Raw genomic sequence first — 24968 nt, forward strand, 5'->3', positions numbered from 1 at the left:
GAAGGCACTTCAGATTCTTAAACCTTCAGTTGAGTGCAGTAGCTATCTTTAGAAATCTCACATTGGTACATTCTTTGTGGCTTGTCAAATCTGCAGTGAAAGTGTTCTTAAAAGTAACAACATGTGCTGGGTCATCATTCAAGACTGCTATAACATGAAATATATGGCAGAATGTGGGTAAAAATGTGGGAGACATTACATTCTCCCCCAAGGAACTCAATCACTAAGTTAATTAATGCATTTTTTTTAACATGCATCATTGGCACGGAAGCATGTCCTCTGGAATGGTGGCCAAAGCATGAAAGGGCATATGAATGTTTAGCATATCTGGAATGTAAATACCATGCAACAACAGCTACAAAAGTGGCATGCAAATGGTTGTTCTCACTTTCAGGTGACATTGTAAATAAGAAGGGGGCAGCATTATCTCCCATAACTGTAAACAACTTGTTTCTCTTAGAGATTGGCTGAACAATAAGTAGAACTGAGTGGACTTGTAGGCTCTGAAGTTCTCCATTGTTTTGTTTTTGAGTGCAGTTATGTGACAAAAAAAAATCTACATTTGTAAATTGCACTTTCACGATAAAGAGATTGCACTCTGGTATTTGTATGAGGTGACTTGAAAAATATTTATTTTGGTTTTTACAATTCAAATATTTGTAATAAATTTTAATTTAAAGTGAGCACTATACACTTTGTATTTTGTGTTGTAATTGAAATCAATATATTTGAAAATGTAGAAAAACATCCAAAAATGTTTAATAAATCTCAATTGGTGTTCTATTGTTTAACTGTACGATTAAAACTGTGATTAATCATGCTTAATTTTTTTAATTGTGATTAATTTTTTTTTAGTTTATCACATCAGTGTACTGCAATTCATTGATATCCCTAGAAACAACACAATGGAATCTCTGTTTGCATACCAAGTCAACATAAGGCTGTGAAGTTAACATGAAGTCAGCACACCAGGGAATAAACCTTGGAGAAAAACAGAGATTATCCATACTCTGGGGACAAGCAATGGATTTGGAAAGATATAAGGAGAAGCAAAAGGACACCTCTTTTTCCTGCATCTGAGGATATAATTGGGCAGTATGATTACATTCATGAAAATGAGATCCCAACCTGCCATAGTTGGAGCACTGTAAAGGACATTTAGGTGAGAAATGACTGGTTTTAGACAGATGGTTAGCCTGTTAAAGTTAAGTTTAGTCTCTAGAAAGTATATAGGGATTTTGTTTTATATGTAACCTTTCTGTTTCCATCATTATCCTTACTCACTCTCTCTGAAATCTTCGCTAATAAACTTATGATTGTTTTCATTATAAATATATCTCAGTGCTGTGATGTTATGTAGGAGCCAATCCTCACTTGACTCAAACAAGTTGGCATGTACAGTGTTCTCTTGATGATATCAAACCAGGTATTACTGTCAACAGCTAGTGACAGGAGCTGGATATCACAGGGGAATGCTTCAAAAGAGCTTTGTAACTGGGATGCGAACCAAAGTGAGGGCTCCCATTGCCCTGAGGAGAGTTTTTGGGTGACTAGCAGACTGGTGGTGTAAGGGATCTGAAACCCAGTTAAGCACAAGCAATTCTTCCTCTAGCTCGAGACAGGGAGATAACAAGGTGACTCATAGTCCTAGGCATCCTGTCAGACCAGGCCCTGTAGCTAGAGGCTATGAGAGACTTGCATCCTTTTTACTCCGGCAAAGAGAGGGCCATATAATACACAACAATCAATGGACTACACATTTACATCACACACGCAGGAGACCACTCACCACTTTTGCATCTATGGCCACTTGAGCAAAACCTTTACGATTACCCCACAAGATACCGTAGTTTTCATCACTAAAGAATGATTCTCGAGCTCCACCTGGTGCAACACCCAGTAAGTTGCCTTTCTTCAGAATTTCAACACATTGTTCTCTCCCTCCATACACTGCAGGAAGCAGTTTAAGATACAGTTGTAGGCCTGCAATAAACAAAAACAGTACAGATCATTATGGTACATTAAACTCATTACATAATTCACATATTGAAAATTAAATCCAACCAAACACTCTCTCTCACACACATACACACACACATACACGTCTCCAGCATTTTTAACTGTGGCTACATATTACATATCTGATAAAACTGGATGTCATAATCAGTATAACGAACTCAATGGAGTGGATCATTCTGTGCACTGAATCAGAGCAATGAAGAGAGGCAGAGGCAATTTAGAGGCCAAATTATGTTTTATCTCAATCAGCTGGGATAAAGGAGAAATCAGTTAAGTGGGAAATAATCACTAGTAAATCAGAGTTAGTTGTTTTAGCAGGAACTTCTTGGGCTTACGCCATAAACTATTACTGTTATCTACCTGTATATTAACTACTATTATCTTAATGAAACATAATTAAATGTATAGGTAATAATTTACATTTATGAAATAGCAGAATTTTGAATTAGAAAATACAACGCACTGGAACATAAACCCCACTGTTATAAGTTCACTTTTCAATTTCTCAGTTTTCAGCCTGTGGAAGCCCGGAGTATGGAGGAAAGGTTCTCAGGATGTGTCATAAACAGATAGTTAAGGGTTAATGCCTCTTTTACCTGTAAAGGGTTAAGAAGTTCACCTAGCCTAGCTGACCTCTGACCAGAGGAACCAATGGGGGGAACAAGATGTTTCAAAAGGAAGGAAGGAAGTTTCCTTTGTTTAGTCAGTTTCAGTTTCAGCCAGAGTGAAAAAGATCAAGAAACCAGCCTCTTATCAGAATAGTAAATTTTAGAAAGGAATAATAATCTATTGTCTGTGAGATTAGCTGGTATGCTGTCTCCCAGAGATTTTTTTTTCCCCTTTCTTTTCTTTAATTAAAAGCCTTCTTTTTAAGAACCTGATTGATTTTTTCCCTGTTTTTTAGATCCAAGGGAATTGGATCTGGACTCACCAGGGAATTGGTGGAGGAGTCTCTCAAGGCTACCCAGGGAGGGGAAGATTTTAGAGGGAAAGAGAGTGTTCCTGGTACTCAGATATCTGGATGGTGGCAGCAAGACCAGTTCAAAGTTGGTAATTAAGCTCAGAAGTGTCTATGCAGGTCCCCACATCTGTACTCTAAAGTTCAGAGTGGGGGTGAGACCTATGACATGGTGAGCAGGGGAGGGATTTTAAAGGAACCTAGCCAGATTGTTTTTTTCCTCCTTTGAGATGCTGGAGAAGCAGTGAAGGAGAGATACCCAGAAGGCAAACAGAGAAAAGTTTTTCTAACAAGGTTTTTTTTTAACCTCTCAAACAAAGATAGCTCAGGCAGAGCAGGGAAAAATGTCAAGCAAAGGAAAAAAAACTATGCAACAGGACCTAGAATTTGCTAAATTCCAGGCTGAGGAGAGCCAAAAGGAACATGACAGACAGATGGCTAGAGATGAGGCTGCCCACAAAAGAGCTATGGAGAAGAAAGAAAAAGAGATGGAGGTGAAAGAAAAAGGGAGAGAAAGAGAAGAGAAAACCAAAGAGGCTGACCACCAGAGGGCTATGGAGATCCAGAGGGAGGCCCAGAAGCAGGCACTGGAGTTAGCAAGGGCTAAGCAGGATTTACCAGCCAACCCTAACAACCCTTCTCCAGGTACTGCTTCCCATCCCAGAAAATTCCCCACCTACAAGGCAGGCGATGATACTGAGGCCTTCTTAGAAAATTTCAAAAGGGCCTGCCTTGGGTACAGCATCTCTACAGACCAGTACATGATAGAGCTGAGGCCACAGCTCAGTGGACCTTTAGCAGAGGTGGCGGCTGAAATGCCTAAGGAACACATGAACAATTACAAACTTTTTCAAACCAAGGCCAGAATCAGAATGGGGCTAACACCTGAGCATGCCTGTTGGCGGTCCAGAGCCCTAAGGTGGAAACCAGATGTGTCATTTACCCGACACACTTACCACATTGGAAAGAATTGGGATGCCTGGATATCAGGAGCAAGTGTTAAATCTCTGGAAGATATGTCCTTCCTAATGCAAATGGAGCAGTTCTTAGAGGATGTTCCTGAGGAAATAGAAAGGTACAGCCTAGATTGGAAGCCCAAAACTGTAACTGAGGCAGGGGAGATTGAAGCCAAATGGGTGGAAGTGGCAGAAAAGAAAAAAACTACTAGCAGTTGGAGCGAATATCAGAAGGGGCAAACTGAAACCAAACCCTATCACCGGGGGCAACCTAAGACCCCACCTACAACCCAAGGAAAGCCCCAGACACTTTATTGTCCCACCTCACCAGTCTCCAGCAACCCTCCTCGGCCCAGTGACCAGTCACCTAGGCGATGTTTTAAATGTAATGAACTGGGACATATAAAGGCCCACTGCCCCAAGAACCCCAACCGATTACAGTTCATTACACCATAATCACACCAAAGATTCCCAGGCCCAGATGCCTCTCAAATACCCTCAGAGCAAAGGGAAACCTTGAGAGTGGGCAGACAGAAGGTTATCGCGTGGCAGGACACTGGGGCACAAGTGTCAGCTATCCACCAGTCCTTAGTGGATCCCCAATTCATCAACCCAGAGGCCCAAGTGACAATTCACCCATTCATGTCAAAATCTTTAAACTTGCCTACAGCTGAGTTGCCTGTCCAGTACAAGGGCTGGTCAGGAATGTGGACTTTTGCAGTCTGTAACAATTATCCTATCCCCATGATACTGGGGGAAGACTTGGCCAACCAGGTGAAGCTAGCCAAGAGGGTAGGAATGGTCACATGCAACCAGGCCAAGCAAGCTTCCATACCCAGCCCTGTTCCTAAGCCGTCCACCAGGGCCCCGTCTATGTTACCAGAGACCCAGACAGAGATGGTGGAATCGGATCTTCTACCCATGAATGCTACAGCTGCAGTGAATCCAGTCCCAGAACTGGAACTGGCAAAGCAACCAGCACCAGAACTGTTGCCATCACTGACTCCAGCGCTTGCAAACCCATCTACAACTCCAATGTCAGAGGGCACCAGCAGGCCTGAACTGGCAGAAGCAGCAGATAACCCTACCCAAGATGCTCAGCCAGAGCCTGAAATATCACATAGTGAACCAGCGGAGAGCGGTTCACAATCAATGAAAACAACGCCCTCACCTACATCGCTTCCAGAGGGACCAAGCCCAAGTCCATAGTCCAAGGAGGAACTGGTGTCTCCAGCATCAAAGGAACAGTTCCAGGCTGAGCAGGAAGCAGGTGACAGCCTTCAGAAAGCTTGGGTGGTGGCACGGAGCACCCCACCGCCTCTCAGCTCTTCTAACCAATCCCGGTTTGTTGTAGAAGGACTTTTATACTAGGAAACTCTTTCTGGTAGACACCAGGAAGACTGGCGTCCTCAAAGACAGTTGGTAGTTCAAACTAAGTACTGGGTAAAGCTCTTGAGCTTAGCTCATGATCATCCCAGTGGCCATTCTGGGGTGAACAGAACCAAAGACCATTTGGGGAAGTCCTTCCACTGGGAGGGAATGGGCAAGAACATTGCTAACTATGTTCGGTCTTGTGAGGTGTGCCAACAAGTGGGAAAGCCCCAAGACCAGATCAAAGCCCCTCTCCAGCCCCTCCCCATAATTGAGGTCCCATTTCAGCGAGTAGCTGTGGATATTCTGTCCAAAGAAGACCCCCAGAGGAAAGCAGAACATACTGACTTTCATGGATTTTGCTAACCGATGGCTGGAAGCATTAGCTCTAAGCAACACCAGGGCTAAAAGTGTGTGCCAGGCATTAGCAGACATTTTTGCCAGGGTAGGTTGGCCCTCCGACATCCTTACCAATTTGGGAACTAATTTCCTGGCAGGGACCATGAAAAACCTGTGGGAAACTCATGGGGTGAATCACTTGGTTGCCACCCCTTACCACCATCAAACCAATGACCTTGTGGAAAGGTTTAATGGAACTTTGGGAGCCATGATATGTAAAATCATAAATTAACACTCCAATGATTGGGACCTAATGTTGCAGCAGTTGCTTTTTGTCTACAGGGCTGTACCACATCCCAGTTTAGGGTTTTCACTGTTTGAACTTGTGTATGGCCACAAGGTTAAGGGGCCATTACAGTTGGTGAAGCAGCAATGGGAGGGGTTTACGCCTTCTCCAGGAACTAACATTCTAGACTTTTAAGCAACCTACAAAGCACCCTCCGACACTCTTTAGCCCTTGCTAAAGAAAACCTAAAGGACGCTCAGGAAGAGCAAAAGACCTGGTATGATAAACATTCCAAAGAACAGTCCTTCAAAGTAGGAGATCAAGTAATGGTCTTAAAGGCGCTCCAGGCCCATAAAATGGAAGCGTTGTGGGAAGGACCATTCACGGTCTAGGAGCGCCTAGGAGCTGTTATCTATCTCATAGCATCCCCCACCTCCAACATAAAGTCTAAGGTATACCAAGTTAATTTTCTCAAGCCCTTTTATTCCAGAGAATTAAAGGTGTCCCAGTTTACAGCCCAGAGAACAGATGAGGCGGAGTGGCCTGAAGGTGTCTACTACGACAGAAAAAGTGACGGTGGCGTGGAAGAGGTAAACCTCTCCACAACCCTTAGATGTCTGCAGCGACAGCAGATCAAGGAGCTGTGCACTAGCTTCACACCAATGTTCTCAGCCACCCCAGGACGGACTGAATGGGCATACCACTCCATTGACATAGGTAATGCTCACCCAATTAGGACCCCACCCTACCAGGTGTCACCTCATGCCCAAACTGCTATAAAATGAGAGATCCAGGACATGCTATAGATGGGTATAATCTGCCCTTCTAACATTGCATGGGCATCTCCAGTGGTTCTAGTTCCCAAACCAGACGGGGAAATACGCTTTTGCGTGAACTACTGTAAGCTAAATGCGGTAACTCGTCCCAACAACTATCCAATGCCATGCACTGATGAGCTATTGGAGAAATTGGGACATGCCCAATTCATCTCTACCTTAGACTTAACCAAGGGGTACTGGCAAGTATCACTGGATGAACCTGCCAAGGAAGGTAAGCCTTCATCACCCATGCAGGGGTGTATGAATTTAATGTGCTCCCTTTCGGACTGCGAAATGCATCTGCCACCTTTCAAAGACTTGTAGATGGTCTTCTAGTGGGATTGGGAGAATCTGCAGTTGCCTACCTCAGTGATGTGGCCATTTTTTCTGATTCATGGGCAGAACACCTGGAAAAAGTCTTCGAGTGCATCAGGCAGGCAGGCAGGACTAACTGTTAAGGCTAAAAAGTGTCAAATAGGCCACAACAAAGTGACTTACCTTGGACACCAGTAACACCTTGGACAGCACTATAAACCCCCTACAGGCCAAAGTGGATGCTATCCAAAAGTGGCCTATCCCCAAGTCAAAGAAACAGGTCCAATTGTTCTTAGGCTTGGCCGAATATTACAGGTGATTTGTACCACACTACAGCCAAATCACTGCCCCACGGACAGACTTGACCAGAAAGACACAATCAAATACAGTTAAGTGGACTGATGAGTGTCAGAAGGTCTTTAACCAGCTTAAGGCAACACTCACGTCTGACCCTGTGCTAAGGGCCCCAGACTTTGACAAACTATTTCTAGTAACCACAGATGCATCTGAGCATGGTGTAGGAGCAGTTTTAATGCAGGAAGGACCGGATCAAGAATTCCATCCTGTCATGTTTCTCAGCAAGAAACTGTCTGAGAGGGAAAGCCACTGGTCAATCAGTGAAAAAGAATGCTGCGCCATTGTGTATGCCCTGGAAAAGCTAAGCCCATACGTTTGGGGACGGCGTTTTCAGCTACAAACCGACCATGCTGCGCCAAAGTGACTTCATACTGCCAAGGGAAACAACAAAAAACTGCTTCGATGGAGTTTAGCTCTCCAAGATTTTGATTTTGAAATTCAACACATTTCAGGAGCTTCTAACAAAATAGCTGATGCACTCTCCCGTGAAAGTTTCCCAGAGTTAACTGGTTAAAATTGTCCTTGAAATGTGAAAAATCTTGTAGTTTTACATAATTAGTAGTATATATAAAGGTGCATGTGTTTTATTAATCTAAAGTTCTAGGAAGAAATCACCACCAGTGTGGTTCAACACAGTCTGAGATTTGGGGTGTGTGTCATAAACAGATAGTTAAGGGTTAATGCCTCTTTTACCTATAAAGGGTTAAGAAGTTCATGTAGCCTAGCCGACACCTGACCAGAGGAACCAATGGGGGAACAAGATGTTTCAAAAGGAAGGAGGGAAGTTTCCTTTGTTTAGTCAGTTTCAGTCTCAGCCAGAGTGAAAAAGATTAAGAAACCAGCCTCTTATAAGAGTAGTAAGTTTTAGAAAGGAATACATAAGTTTATGTTTTTCTTTTGTAATTTGTCTTGGTGCAATTAGGGGAATTATCAAATTGGGTATTCTTGTGTGTATTAAGGTTTTTGCCCAGGGGAACATTCTGTGTTTTCTATCTTTTGTCTGTGAGATTAGCTGGTTTGCTGTCTCCCAGGGTTTTTTTTCTTTCTTTTACCTTTCTTTTCTTTAATTAAAAGCCTTCTTTTTAAGAACCTGATTGATTTTTCCCTGTTTTTTAGATCCAAAGGAATTGGATCTGGACTCACCAGGGATTGGTGGGGGGAAAAAGGAGGGGGAAAGGAGTAATTCTTCCTTGTTTTTGAGATCCAAGGGAATTGGATCTGGACTCACCAGGGAATTGGTGGAGGAGTCTCTCAAGGCTACCCAGGGAGAGGAAGGTTCTGGGGGGAAAGAGAGTGTTCCAGGTATTCAGAAATCTGGATTGTGGCAGTGAGACCAGATCTAAGCAGGTAATTAAGCTTAGAAGTGTCCATGCAGGTCCTCACATCTGTGCTCTAAAGTTCAGAGTGGGGTGAGACCTATGACAGGACGCTTAATTATATCTTGAGCAATCCTCTTGTGTAATCTTTGTTTACTGTTTTGAGTCCAGCTTAAATAAAGGCATGTGTTCCTTGATGTGATGTGTTGGCTTCTTGACAGAAGAAGATTGATTATCTCTCTGTTACGTTCCGGCTTACAGTCCCTTTCCTCTCTGGCAATTTCTCTAATCCTGTCACGTCACTCTGTACACCTTAAGATTCTGTCTGGATGTTTTGTTTTACAGTCCTTACTTACAGCTCACTTCCTCCATATTTTTTTTAGTCTGTTTCTCTTTAATTACAGTTTCTCTTTTATTACAGCTTATTTCCTTTGCATTTCATTTACTTTACTTTTCTCAGCATTTTCTAACAATGTTTTTCTAATAATTTCTTAGATTACTTAGAGACTCCTTTGCTATTTTTCCTCTTGTTTAGCTCTACTGTTTTTCCTTTAACATTTTCTCTTTTCCCCTTACACCGCTGTCTTTCCTTTTCCTAGCTACTGTTCCTTTTGTGGTTATCCCTACTTTCCTAGTATCTCTGTCTTTCCTGTCCCTCCTGAATTGGCCTTATTCCATTTCAGCTTTGTTCCTGGCACCCCTTCAAAGACACACCTGGGCCACTGAGGTCCGTATCCACTGGCTCTCCACTTAGTGCATCTCTTCTTTCCTGTGCTGATTGCTGCCTCACTCACTACTTGCCTCTCTCCCACTGCTGGCCAACTTCCCTCCAGATGCCACCAGCCGTGTCCACCGCTGTCTGTTTAGCCTGCTTGCAGCAGCACTCCAGGAAGGAAGCTGCCATCTGCTCTTCCCCTGTTGTTTGTTTTTCACCTTTTTTGTTTTCTCCCTAAAACCATCCCAGGCTCCAGCTCACCCTGCTTCAGCAGCCCCAGAATAAATGGAATTATCCAGACAAAGAACAGACAAAGTAGATAGAATAAAACCAAGGAAGTTACTGAAGGATGACATGACTGTGCTGAAAGGTCTTTGTATTTTTCAGTTACTACTACTGCATCTATTGATGGATACAAATTTAAGGCTAAATTCTGACTTCAGTGACTGCAGAATTTGGTCCATAGTTTTTCTCACTTTTACATTAAAAACTTCTGAGACTTTGCCTGAGGCTCACTTGGAAATCAGAATTGTTTTATAAATGTACAGCTTGAAACTAAACAGCCCTTTCCTGTGTGCTCCCTTTGTTAGGGGACATTTTGACAACCAGCAGAATGCCTAATGTTTTTAGGCCATTGCCAGTAACTGGAATATCAATTAATGTGCTTATTGCTAAAAATAGCTAAAGCTAGTCAGTAGGCCTTTGTAGCAGCCTTAGCATAACTAAATGAGCTGGATGGTGGCAGCTGAGTGACCACGAGAGTTGGGCATGACCCTGCTTGCCTTCCTGTTAAAGCTTTCTTTGAAAATGCTGAAATTGTGTCTTAAAAAACCAGGAAGTCTAGCTATATCTTTGGACTGTTGTTGTGTGGAAAGACAGCTGCAGGACTAACAGCTTAAAACGTGCTTGCTTAATGTTTTTTCTTTGATTGACATGTTGTTGATATAATTATAGTAGTTGCTAACCTAAAAGGGGTAGATAGGTCTGATGAATATGGATTTGACCTTCTGGACATCTCTTGAAATCCAAAGTGACAGGCACTCAATTGGCCACTTGAACCTTGTCATTTGATCACTTGAGACCCCTTCAGACCATGGGTCACTATTATTTGGGGGCGTGTTAATATTTTGCAAATATTTGTCCCTGAGTTCTAATAAAATAGTAATTTGGGATGAAAGCACTTTGGTTTTGTGTCAATCTTTAATCAGATGGATGCACTGTGTCACCCACTGATTTGCTCCTGACATTGTCTCACAAAGAGAACAGTTACTCTGAGCTTTAGGTTGAGAGAATCCTGGCTAACACCCTCACTTAATTTGAATGAGTTAAAAAAAAGTCACAGCTACCTACCCAGAATATATACACCACACCCAAAAATAAGCCTAACGTTACCATTATCCTACTGAGAAACTAAGAACTTTTGAGTGGGTTATAAACTATAACTTCTTGTAGGCTGAGGACAAGGGACAAAGAGTCGCAACACAGAGAAACATGGTATATATCAGAACACCAAGAGACCAATAAGATTAAAAAATTTTTCTGTTTTTCCAAATTGCTCCAATAACATAATTATGTTAAGGGTAGTAAGAATTTTTGACACTACAGATGTATATTGGGAAATTTTGTTACCTTTTGTCTTTCTGAGTTCACAAATGTAGCTCTGAGATTTTGGGTTACAAATGAAATAAAGATTACTAAAGTTGAATTCCTCAATCTATTTTCAGTTGGTTTAAAGAAGCTTCTTACAAAGATGTTTAACTTTAAATGAATACAAAAACTGAATCATCCACACTATGCTGAGCAATATGGGAAGTGGGGATTATTCTTTGAAACAGCTTCTAAGGAGAATAGCATAGAGACAAACAAACCAATTTGAATTGCATTAACAAACCTCCAGCTACCAGTAGAATAATGGTAGCATAATTATGGTGGGAAATGATTAGAAATTTTTTTGAAACTTTAAACTTTAAAAGGTATGGTCATTCACCCATAAATTTACAGTAATAAAGAAATATACTATATAAAATAATTCCTTATACACCAAAGAAGTACAGTGTAGTAAGAAACCAATCTCTGAAAGAACAGTTCTCCTCCCAGTGACTTCTGCATATTCCCACTCATGAAGTGCATCAGCCAAGCCACTCTGATAATGGAACCTAACTAGCAGTGCTCAGACCCTGCTTCAGTGTTCCTGAAAATTCTAGGGGCCAGGCTATACAAAGAGGCATGGCAATCCATAGCCACCTCAATTCCTTCCTGCGGCTTGCAGTGATGGACCCTGAACCTTTCTGGACCTTTGCTCGGATGCTTTAAAAACCCTTTAGTAGTTCTGAAGTTAGAATTAAGGATTGTAGTTAGTTTCTAGTTTACATAGGTAGGATAGTTTAGTTTTACAATACAAATTTTAATGGAAAAATTCAAATGGTGAAGCTGAAGAAGAACCCTGGATTCAAACATTGTGTCTCCTACTGAAGATGTTTCTGGTCTCAGATGCACATTCTTCAGAGAGAGACATTCTCCATCAAGGTGCTCAATCTGCACCACGTTTACTCCGAGAGCTAAGAAGGAGAGACAGAATAGATTGCTCATACTCCTTCAGGAGGCATTGTCAGCTCAATTGGGATCTGACAAGACATCAGATCCAGGGGATAAGCCCAGACCATCCTTAGCTCTAGGTCCTTCAGATCAGAAAGATAAGGAGAAACATAATCACCTCTGTCCAGTCTGAGGGCATCTTCAACTCCAGCAGCATTGGCTATGCCACCTTCAGAGAAAAGGAAGAATGAGGCTAAGAAAGTCTCCAGGTCTGCAGATCTGAGACAAGATGAGAGAAATCTACCTATTGAAACCACCTCTGTTAGCAGAACTATTCAAAGAATGGAAAATGCATCAGATCCAGAGTCTACGAATCTGAATAAGATTATGGCACATAAAAATTCTGTAAGCAGAGCTAAGATACAGGCATCAAAGTCTTTGGAATCAGTGTATAACCAAGATACTTTGCCAGTTTCAAGTACTTGGGAAGCTTTTCTTAAACCTGCGGCTTATGGAGTGCAACTATAGCCAGCGAGAACTACTTTTGTGCAACATTCTGGTTCCAATCCTCCTATTCATTCTCTCACAGAAATGGCTCAGATCCAGCCCTCATTGAGTCCTTAGCAATCTCAGATGCACAAAAAAGATCAAGAACAAATAAGAGGAGCTCTTCTTCAGCATGTCTTTCCTTACCTCCAGAGAATAAGAGAAGAGAAGAATGGTGATTTCACCTCCAGTTCCACTTCCCTTTGGATATCCGCATATATTATCTCTATGATCAGTTCTATCAGATCCACTGCTGTCACTTCTACTCTCACTATCAGATCCAAGATCACAACCATTATCTGAGTAATATCCAGTTCAGATCAGCTGGTACCATTGGCACTTTCTCATCCGCCTGATCATAACAAGAGATATGGGACTCAAGATCCTTTCAACATTATGGTCAAGGGTATGAATCGGATCTGATGACTGAATCTTGGACAGAATGGCCTTGGTCACGCTGGCTCTATTGGCTGGATCTGTATTATGCATGTTACTGAGAACACATGAGACCAAGTAAAGGACTTAAAAAACTACTGCTTATTCTCCATCTGTGGAAGCAGTAGTTTTCCAATAATTGATTGAAAAGATGGTGGCTATTTTAAAAGTACAAACCTTGACTTTTAAAGTTCCACACTTTGATTGTGGAAACTTCTCCTTCTATATTGAATATTCTTGGTTCGCGCTTGTCCTCCAGATTTCCTCTGTCTTTGTTGGTTGGTTTACCACAATCTGCTAAACTTATATGGTCCAACCCAACATCAGTTCAGCCAATATCTAAAAACATAGGCAAACTGTATCCTCTTCCTCAGAAAGGTTTCTCTACTTTCACACCCATCCTATCCCTAATTCCCTACTGGTCGGGGCAGACATTCAAAGAACAACACAAGGCACCATGTGTCGGCCTATTCCAAACAAGGAAATGAAACAATTAACAAGACATGAATTCACAGAAATAGTCACAGTAGCCTTGTAAATATGTAACTAGTAGATAAAGAAATAGTAGGGAAGTGAATGATGTGTAACGAATGACAGATGTGTGGCACATGGACAGCTCATGACCTGTATGGACATTGATTCCTATAAGTTAATAGATCAATCACAGAGCACATGATATGATATAAAATGGAAGATATGTGTCAGTGGATAGTTAAAATTGTATATAAAGTAATCAATGACTGTATTCTTTGGGGATATGTGGTTGTGATGACAGTGATATACCCTGTACTCACCATCTAAGCTTGAACCTGATCTACTCATTGTAGTTCTTTATTGGCATACAGTAAAAACCTGAGTGATGAGTTCAGAATGGAGCTGAGTTTCTGGGAACTGAGAGGTAAAGGTCTCGAGAGGAATTGCAACACCACTCATTCTACTCCTGATTAAGAGGATAAGAAAATTGATATATTAGCCAGAAAACTATTTTGGTCATCTACTTTGGGCCTCCAATTATCAGTCATTGAAGCTAACAATATCATTCATGGGAAAAATTAGAGCTGTTCATCAAATTTTTATCAGAAGATGAGAGAAAGTTAGCAAATGTTATTGCTTCACATGGCCAAAAGATTGATAAATATGTTTTGAGGGCATGCTATGACTCTTCAGATTTTCAACAACAGCAGTTTCATCTGTAATTTTCTTAAGATGCTTTGCTTAGTTGAAATCTTTTTGTCTCCAACCAGAGACTAAAGAAAGGGTCGAAGATCTCCTCTTAGAGGGATGAGGTCTTTTTTAATATTAAGCCTGATGAGGTATTAGAAAGAATGAAGGAGACAAGATATACTGCAAGGTCTCTGGGATTTTACCAGCAACAGCAGAGGAAGAGAAGTGGAATGTCGTTTTTTAGATATCAAACATAGCAGTATCCCTTTTCTTCTTTTTTGTCACACTCTTCACAGAGGAGACAATATTATCCTCAATACCCATCCCAACATTTGTCTCAACATTGTAGAGGAAATTTTAAGCCGAAATCAAGAGGGAGACCACCTTCTTTTCATGAGCAGGTTCTAAATGTAAAATTTGACAATTTGCTATGCAGCTGCAGTCTGGCAGCTCAACAAAAGTGAAATCAACTGTTTGAAAACCAGCTGTGCAGTTTTTCCTGCCATTGGGATTTGATAACTATGGACACATGGATATTGGAAATGTTTCACAGCAGGTATGCCATATAGTGTGAGACTCTACTTTCCCCTACTCATGCCTGGTCAGGGACCTCTCCCATGCAAGTCTTCTAAGATCAGAAGTTCAAACTCTCAGAAATGAGAGCAGTAGACAAAGTCCCAAAGATATTCAGGGAGAAGGGTTTTTACTCACAGTATTTCGTGACTATCAAGAAAGATAGTGGTTTATGTCCCATATCAGGATTCTAAATACCTTCATCGGGAAGTTCTGGTTTCACATGTTAACGTTGGCCTCCATTCTACCTTCCATTTAGTTGACTGCAGGGCCACATAGAGGATTCAGGGGGCCTGGGGCAAAGCAATTTTAGGGGCCTGTAGTAGGATGGACCCCTGCTCCTGCCCTGAAGAGTTATAAACAGCCCTGGGAGGGGGCTGTGGCTGGAGAAAGCAGCCTTTAGGCTGGGCTGATTGGGAGAAGTGACTGCAGCTGGGGCCACGCCCCAAACACTCAGCTGGCCCTATAAAGGCTGTGAGCTAGAAGCCCAAAAGAAGTCTCTCTAGCTATAGAGGGAGATGGGCCTGGCTGCAAGGAGCTAGATACAAGGTACCTGACTGAAGCAGGGCTTGGGAAAGGCAGAGGAGCTGAGGAACTCCAGCCTGGAAAGCCCCAGGCTGTGGCCTTGTATTGGGCCAACAGGTACTGGGGGTTGCAGGGGCAGCCCAGGGGTAGGCCAAGGCAGCAGGTCCAAATCCAACCTTGCCAGCGATGAGTAGGCTGATACTGCAGTCTGCCCCAGGGCATGTGGCTAGACAATGACTGGCATATACTGAGGCAAGGTGGGATAGTGGGTGGGGGTTCCCTGGGGAAGGGAGACCCTGAGAGAAAGGGGTTACTGCCAGGGGGCAGCACCCTATGTAAAAGGGCACCGGGTCCTGGGAGGGACACGAGGGCCAGAGGACAGGTGGATCACTGGCCAGCAAAAGGGGCTCCAGAGCTGGAACTGAGCTAATTCCCAGAAGTCACCAGCAGGAGGCGCCACCAGGGTGAGTCTGCTCATCTACAGGGCCCCTTCCATAAAAGAAAGTTGCAATACTATACAATACTATATTCTCATGGGGGCCCCTGTGGGGCCCGGGGCCTGGGGCAAATTGCCCCACTTGCCCCCCCTCTCTGGGCAGCCTTGGTTGACTGACTGGTTTGTAGTTCTTCATTTAAAAGATGCTTATTTCCACATAGGTATTTTCTCAAAAACCTCAGGTTTGTAATAAGAAATTATTATTATCATTAAATGGTCCTTCATTTTGACCCCTAGCTACTCATAGACTCATAGACTCTAGGATTGGAAGGGACCTCGAGAGGTCATCGAGTCAAGTCCCCTGCCCTCATGGCAGGACCAAATACTGTCTAGACCATCCCTAAGAGACATTTATCTAACCTACTCTTAAATATCTCCAGAGATGGAGATTCCACAACTTCCCTAGGCAATTTATTCCAGTGTTTAACTACCCTGACAGTTAGGAACTTTTTCCTAATGTCCAACCTAAATCTCCCTTGCTGCAGTTTAAGCCCATTGCTTCTTGTTCTATCATTGGAGGCTAAGGTGAACAAGTTTTCTCCCTCCTCCTGATGACACCCTTTTAGATACCTGAAAACTGCTATCATGTCCCCTCTCAGTCTTCTTTTTCCAAACTAAACAAACCCAATTCCTTCAGCCTTCCTTCATAGGTCATGTTCTCAAGACTTTTAATCATTCTTGTTGTTCTTCTCTGGACCCTTTCCAATTTCTCCACATCTTTCTTGAAATGCGGTGCCCAGAACTGGACACAATACTCCATTTGAGGCCTAACCAGCGCAGAGTAGAGCGGAAGAATGACTTCTCGTGTCTTGTTTACAACACACCTGTTAATGCATCCCAGAATCATGTTTGCTTTTTTTGCAACAGTATCACACTCATATTAAGCTTGTGGTCCACTATGACCCCTAGATCTCTTTCTGTCATACTCCTTCCTAGACAGTCTCTTCCCATTCTGTATGTGTGAAACTGATTGTTCCTTCCTAAGTGGAGCACTTTGCATTTATCTTTATTAAACTTCATCCTGTTTACCTAAGACCATTTCTCCAATTTGTCCAGATCATTTTGAATTTTGACCCTGTCCTCCAAAGCAGTTGCAATCCCTCCCAGTTTGGTATCGTCCGCAAACTTAATAAGTGTACTTTCTATGCCAACATCTAAATCGTTGATGAAGATATTGAACAGAGTCGGTCCCAAAACAGACCCCTGTGGAACCCCACTTGTTATACCTTTCCAGCAGGATTGGGAGTCATTAATAACTACTCTCTGAGTACGGTTATCCAGCCAGTTATGCACCCACCTTATAGTAGCCCTATCTAAATTGTACTTTCCTAGTTTATCTATAAGAATATCATGCAAGACCGTATCAAATGCCTTACTAAAGTCTAGGTATATCACATCCACCGCTTCTCCCTTAACCACAAGGCTCGTTATCCTATCAAAGAATGTTATCAGATTAGTTTGACACGATTTGTTCTTTACAAATCCATGCTGGCTATTCCCTATCACCTTACCACCTTCCAAGTGTTTGCAGATGATTTCTTTAATTATCTGCTCCATTATCTTCCCTGGCACAGAAGTTAAACTAACTGGTCTGTAGTTTCCTGGGTTGTTTTTATTTCCCTTTTTATAGATGGGCACTATATTTGCCCCCTTCCAGTCTTCTGGAATCTCCCCCGTCTCCCATCATTTCCCAAAGATAATAGCTAGAGGCTCAGATACCTCCTCTATTAACTCCTGGAGTATTCTAGGATGCATTTCATCAGGCCCTGGTGACTTGTAGGCATCTAACTTTTCTAAGTGATTTTTTACTTGCACTTTTTTTAATTTTATCTTCTAAACCTACCCTCTTCCCGTAAGCATTCACTATACTAGACATTCCTTCAGACTTCTCAGTGAAGACCGAAACAAAGAAGTCATTAAGCATCTCTGCCATTTCCAAGTCTCCCGTTACTGTTTCCCCCTCCTCACTGAGCAGTGGGCCTACCCTGTCCTTGGTCTTCCTCTTGCTTCTAATGTATTGATAGAAAGTCTTCTTGCTTCCCTTTATTCCCATAGCTAGTTTGAGCTCATTTTGTGCCTTTGCCTTTCTAATCTGGCCTCTGCATTCCTGTGTTATTTGCCTATATTCGTCCTTTGTGATCTGACCTAGTTTCCATTTTTTATATGACGCCTTTTTATTTTGTAGGTCACGCAAGATCTCGTGGTTAAGCCAAGGTGGTCTTTTGCCACATTTTCTATCTTTCCTAACCATCGGAATAGCTTGCTTTTGGGCCCTTAATAGCATCCCTTTGAAAAACTGCCAACTCTCCCCAGTTGTTTTTCCCCTCAGTCTTGATTCCCATGGGACCTTACGTATCAGCTCCCTGAGCTTACCAAAACCCACCTTCCTGAAATCCATTGTCTCTATTTTGCTGTACTCCCTTCTACCCTTCCTTAGAATTGAAAACTCTATGATTTCATGATCACTTTCACCCAAGCTTCCTTCTACTTTCAAATTCTCAATGAGTTCCTCCCTATTTGTTAAAATCAAGTCTAGAACAGCTTCCCCCCAGTAGCTTTTTCAACTTTCTGAAATAAAAAGTTGTCTGCAATGCAGTCCAGGAACCTATTGGATAGTCTGTGCCCCGCGGTGTTATTTTCCCAACATATATCTGGATAGTTGAAGTCCCCCATCACCACCAAATCTTGGGCTTTGGATGATTTTGTTAGTTGTTTGAAAAAAGCCTCATCCACCTCTTCTACCTGATTAGGTGGCCTGTAGTAGACTCCCAGCACGACATCACCCATGTTTTTTACCCCTTTTAGCCTAACCCAGAGACTCTCAACACTTCCATCTCCTATGTCCATCTCCACCTCAGTCCAAGTGTGTACATTTTTAATGTATAAGGCAACACCTCCTCCCTTTTTCCCCTGTCTATCCTTCCTGAGCAAACTATACCCATCCACACCAACATTCCAGTCGTGTGTATTATCCCACCAAGTTTCAGTAATGCCAACAATGTCATAGTTGTATTTATTTATTAGCACTTCCAGTTCTTCCTGCTTATTACCCATACTTCTTGCATTTGTATATAGGCATCTAAGATACTGGTTTGATCTTGCCTCCCAGCTTTGCCCTGACCCTCCTTTCTCTCTGCCATTACAGCCCGTGCTCCCTCCTTTTTCCAACCCATCTCCCAGGTCTTGTTCCCCACTTACCTGTGGGGTTTGCTCACCTGTCCCCGTCTCTCAAAGTTTTCACAAAGTAACTATCAGTAGTGGCAGCCCTCTTGAGAAAGAAAGGGATAAGTGTGTATCCATATTTAGACAATTGTGAAGCTGTTATCTACGCATGTACTCTTTTTGGGAGTTTGGGACCCACCAACACCATATCTTTCATAGGAGCTCTATTGGACTCCAGTCTGGGACAAGCTATGCTTCCATGAGATAGGTTCCTGAATATCAAGAGGACCACAGAGACCAAAAAGTCACCAATCTCATTAAAAATTTATTCTACCTCAGGTTGATGAGGCTCCTAGTGTCTATGGCCTATGTAACTGTGCACACCTGTATAAAAATGAGAACCCTCCTCCAGCACTGTCGTCAACCAACTACAAAGAGGGCAAACACTCCATGTATCTAAATCTGTTGAAGGTTCTGTCAGATTTACTCATCTGGATTCAGCCACAGAATATTCTGATGGGAGTATTATTCAGATATCCAGATCCACCAGTGGTGATCGCAACAGACACATGCAATACTGGATAGGGAGCTCACTGTCTTGCACTCACAGCATAGGGTCTCTGGTCACAGAAAAAGACAAGATTTCATATAAATCTTCTAGAGCTCAGGGCAATTCAATGGGCCTGAAAAGCTATTCTCAAGCAGTTACAGCACAAGGTGGTTCAAATAGTATTAGGCAATACCAGAGCAGATTATTTTATAAACAAGCAGGGAGGAGCGCATTCTTACCAGCTGTGCAAGGAAGCAACTATATTACAGGAATGGTGTATAGCACACAACATAACCCCAACTGAAATTCATTTAGTAGGAAAGGACAATCTCTTAGTGGATCAACTAAGCAGGATTAATATAGACTCACATGAATGGTCCCAAAAATGTCAGTAGCGTGAGATATTTTTCTTCAAGAGGGTCACCTGCATGTATATTTATTTACCACCAGGAAAAACCCAAAATGCCAAAGGTATGGTTAAGAGCAGGAAAGGATTGTTTCTTAATTTCAGATGCATTCTTGACACTGGACTCAAGAGCTACTGTAAACATTTCCTTCTTTTCCACTTGTATAGAAAATGGTATCCAGATAAAGCAAAACAAGGCAAGGATTATTCTGGTCACCCTGGCATGGCTCCGGCAACAGTGGTTCCCAATTATGCTCCGCTTCTCAGCAGGTGATTTCAAGACCCTTCCTGTCTGTCTAGAGTCATTAACTCAGCAGAATGGTTGGATTTACCACCCAGACCCAAGCTTCCTTCACCTAACAGCATAGAGGATAGATTTTTAAGGGACTTGGAATTGTCTCTCTTGATGAATGTGCACCCTGTTTTAACAAACTCTAGAAAAGAAGTTAACTAGTAAATGCTGCCTATAAGTTCGCAACCCAACAGGACCCAACTAAAGGGGCTGAGTTTAGGTCAGGTCAGAAAACAATCCAGTCCTCTAGGACTCTGGTCAGGTAAGCTCTTATTATCTCTGCCTGCCTGTGATGTCAGCATGGTAGCAGGTGCATGCTCCACTCCTGCCAGCCGCCACCACCCCGCTGTGCTCAGTGTGAGGTGGAGTGAGCATGCTGACAAATTGCAGCACACAAGCACAGTGAGGCTGTAGTGGCCAGCAGGAGTGAGGCATACCGCCTCTGCTGCCCCAACCCCACAAGCAGGAGGAGGCTGGAGATTGATCACGGGCACAAGGTGCAGGGAGCACCACGAGACTGAGACCCAAGGATGAGGTGGTGGCGGTGACATTGACACAGGTTTGGAGGTGAGTATCTGGTGCAGGTTGGGTCTGAAAACAAGTTGATGCTTTCACGTTGTGTTCAGGTTGGTTGTGCCAGGGTCAGGTTCAGGCCTGGGTTTGGCTTTAAAATTAGGCCCAAGCAGACTTCTAATACTGTTAAATTGAAAAAGGTTTTCTTTATAGGTGGCTAAAAGGGGCGTTCTCTCTTAGCCTCATACATAGTATTCTGGAGTATTTACTTTATTGTAAAATGTCAGGATTATCATTGTCGTCAGTTAGAGTGCATTTATCAGCCATAGCTACCTTCCACTCTAATAGGTTGGTGCTTATAGACGAATAATTTAACAAATTTATGAAGGGTCTAAACCATATATACCCTCCTATAACTGGGTACTTATGCAATTAATGCAATAATCTTTTCAGGCAGTGCGGGAAATGTTCTTTATTTCTCCTTTCACTTACAACAACATTTCTAGTAGCAATTACTTCAGCAAGAAGAGTTAATGAATTACAAGCTCTTATGGTAGATCTGCCATATAAAATTTTCCAAAAGACAAGGTAGTGCTAGTCTTCACTCCTGTTTTTTACCCAAAGTTGGTGCAGATTTCTACATCAATCAATCAATAAATTTGCCATGCTCCTTGCCCCAAAGTTCACCCCCATAGGGCTAAGGCAAGACTTCATACACTTGATATTAAAAGAGCATTGGCATTCTCTACAGATGAACAAGAAGCATTAGACGTTCTCTGAGTCTATTTCTATTATATGCTGATGACAAAAAGGGTCAGTCTACATCTTCACAGACATTATCTAGATGGAATAAACTCTATATTCAGGAAACACATTCTTTACCTTTGGTTCCATTCCTTCAAAGGATTACAGCCAATTCCACTAGAATCAAGAAGGCTACATTATTTCCTTGCTTCAATGTTCCAACTGCAAAATTCAGTATGGTGGTCACATGGAGTTCTATTCTTCCATATACATTATGCTCTCAGCTTGGCTTCAAGATCCTTCAATCTCTTTTTAATGTAATGTCCCTTGCCCCCCTTCCTAGAACGGGTACTTCTAATCAGTTTATCCCATTAGTGGGAATTTGCAGAAGCCACTCAAAGGAGAAATGAAGGTTACTTAATTGTAACTGAGGTTCTTGAAAATGGACTCGGCATACTCATATTCCCCATCTGCCTTCCCCTCTTGCTTGGAGTCATAATCCATACATGGTGTTGATCAAGCAGTGGAAAGACCTGAAGTGAAGGATCCCCATGCCCTCCTTTATAGCCTCACCCCTAGAATATTCAAGAACAATGAAGGAAGGGGAAAGTAAGAGCACCTGAGTGCTCCAATGGGCATTGCCTATTACAATCCATCTTCAGAGCTTCTAGGCCATCACATCCCATGAATGTGAGAAAAAAATTGATTATAAGTAATTAACCTTCATTTTCAGAACATCAGTTGGAAGAAGTCAGGGAAACAGAATAACTATTAAAGAAAACTAGCTGGAAGACTACATACAAAGACTTCTGTAGAACCTCAGAATTATGAACACCAGAGTTACAAATTCATCAGTCAACCACACACCTCATTTGGAACTGGAACTACGCAATCAGGCAGTAGTAAGACCAAAAAAAAAAAGCAAATACAGAAATACAGTACAGTACTGTGTTAAACGTAAACTACTAAAAAAATAAAGGGAAAGCAGCATTTTTCGTCTTCATGGTAAAGTTTCAAAGCTGTTTTCAGTCAATGTTCAGTTGTAAACTTTTGAAAGCATAACCATAACATTTTGTTCAGATTTATGAAGATTTCAGAGTTATGAACAACCTCCATTCCCAAGGTGTTTGTAACTCTGAGGTTCTACTGAACAGGCAACATCCATCCTTGGTACAACTCCATTAACTTCAATGAAATTACATCAAAGATGTATTTTGCATTCTGAATCCAAATTTTGAATATGCATGGGACAGAGCAATCAATTATTAGTTCCTGATGCTCATCATAATGAAAAGTTGGGATGCTTCATAGGATTTCTATTTAACAGCAATACAGTAGGTTACCATGCTGAAAAAACAAGTTTGTTAGATTGGTTTATACTTTAGTTCCATCTCTCTGTCAGGGTGGTCAGAAGGAAGTGGCTAGTAGTTGGGGTTGCCCCACCCTCTGTGTTTTGGCAAGGGGGAACATGAGAGCATACAAGGTGCCTCTGCAACTCTTTGCTGGACATTGCTAGAGAAAAGCTTTCCAAACTTCTGTGCAGAGGTCGCAAGCACACCATATGTGGGATCCACATGGCCAGGAGCTCAAAGAACTTTTAGCTATAATGAACTTCAGAAGGCCTTAGAGTTTCTCAAATGCTTGAAATTATACTATTTTCTGTAGTGCTTACTTGGAAAGCATTTGGTTTGAGTCTTAATATTTTTAATAAGATACTTATGTCTAGTATTGTGTAATAGACTTGTGTGTCTGAATTTAAGATATTTCTAACTCTCTCATTTACAATAAAAGTACTTTACCTGGTATCATACGCAATCCATGGTCAACTACTGAATAGGAGACTCTACCCGTCTGTATATAGAGATTACAGACAAAGAAGTGGTAGTCTACAGAAGTGGCTCCATGGTAATAAATAATAAGCCCCGGTCCTTCTGGTATTTTTTCTATACCATGAACTTCATAACCTGTCAAGAATACAAAGTACAATAATTTCAATATTAGCTTTTTATAAGCTGTGACTTAACATAAAGCTACAGGAAACTCCTTACTATATATGGGGAAGATGTTCTAGGAGTCAATTTTAGGACATCCAATGTTAGTCAAGAAGTGATTAACATAACAATTAACTCTTGGCTCTGACAATCAAACATTTCACTTCACAGTTAAAGATGCAGTGAGAAAATGGCAGCCTTTTTTTTGCTCTCTGGCATCACTGCATCATATGTCAGCTCACAGAGGCCTAAAGTACTGGTGCAGTTTTGAGTCAGCGTTATTATTTATTATTTTTGTAATTGCGGCCATGATTTTAAAAAAGCCAGGAATTGGAGGGTGGGATGTCCTTGCCTGTAAATGCTATTTATCTAATGATCCAGGGCAATCTCTAACTCGATGGGTTTTTTGTTAGTCACACTGGGTAGTTAACAACCAATCAATCTACAGACATTTGAGCACCAGGTCAGCGGAATGAGCCTTCTGTTAGTTTTCCAGGCTTTTATATGTTAAAAGTCCAAAAACTAAAAATACTTTCAAACTAGATAATAGTGAGGGAGAGACAAATATATATGTCTACACTGAACTGTTGTTGCCAAAACTTCTGTCTTTCATGGATATTTAAAGAAGTTCCCCAGCGAAAGACAAAAGTTTTGCCAATGCCAGTGGCAGTGTGAATGCAGCTTTGTTGGCAGGACCGCTCTCCTGCCGACAAAGCTTATGCCGCTTGCGGGGCTGTGTTAGGATATAGATATTCAGGCCTGTCTGCAAAGGCCTATACTTTAAGAATTTAGGTGTATTCTTATCACTTAGCTAGTTATAGAGGTATAAAAGAAAGAATCAAAATCACTGTCTGTGTAATGGCCTTCTCTTACTGTGACAGGCTAAGGCCTTCAGCTAACATGTAGTTAGGCAGCCATAAGATGGCAAGTGTATGGTCACATCCTCACATTCCAAACTAGTCTCTTTGAAATAAGGTGCTAGTGAGCTATTAGGAATACAATCCTGTCCTGATATTCCTATCACCTCCAGAGAAAGGGAAGAGCCTAGAAGATGTAAAAGGAAACTTAGTTTGATCGCATCCTGTCTGGCAAGAACTCACTTAGCAATAGACACAACTGGAAAACCCTTATGTCTGTATAGATGTAGTTGTGAAATCCTTACTTCTGTATTGTTTTGTATGTTTATTTGCATGGTCTCTGTCTGGTTCTGTAATTGTTTCTGTCTGCTGTATAATTAATTTTGTTGGGTGTAAACCAATGAAGGTGGTGGAATATAATTGGTTAAATAACCTGTTACAATATGTTAGGATTGGTTAGTTAAATTTCAGTAAAATGATTGGTTAAGGAATAGCTAAGCAAAACTCAGGTTTTACTCTGCAGTCTTCTGTGTTGTAATGGAAATCAATATATATGAAAATGTAGAAAACATTCAAAAATATTTATAATAAATTTAAATTGGACTTCTGCAGTCAATCAGGAAGTAAGGGAGTGGGAGGGAATGGGAACAGGGACTGGGGATGGGGGATTTGGGATCATGTTTTGCTAAAGGGGGAATGGGAACAGGGGATGGGAACAGGAACACTTTC

At 41.8% G+C, this 24968-nt stretch overlaps 1 protein-coding gene across 1 annotated transcript in view; it reads right to left on the reverse strand.

Annotated features, from left to right (window-relative positions):
* The window catches only part of LOC115646794 (transmembrane protein 68-like), a 66049-nt gene that overhangs the window by 27160 nt on the left and 13921 nt on the right, over positions 1–24968 (reverse strand). The window contains exons 2-3 of the mRNA XM_030553111.1: positions 23191–23355; positions 1790–1983 (exon numbers count right to left, since the gene is read on the reverse strand). Coding sequence (XP_030408971.1) covers positions 1790–1983; positions 23191–23355 — 359 coding nt within the window. The remainder of the gene's footprint in view (positions 1–1789; positions 1984–23190; positions 23356–24968) is intronic.

This window comes from Gopherus evgoodei, chromosome 2 (genome assembly GCF_007399415.2).
Source record: "Gopherus evgoodei ecotype Sinaloan lineage chromosome 2, rGopEvg1_v1.p, whole genome shotgun sequence".
In the NCBI taxonomy this organism is placed as follows: domain Eukaryota; kingdom Metazoa; phylum Chordata; order Testudines; family Testudinidae; genus Gopherus; species Gopherus evgoodei.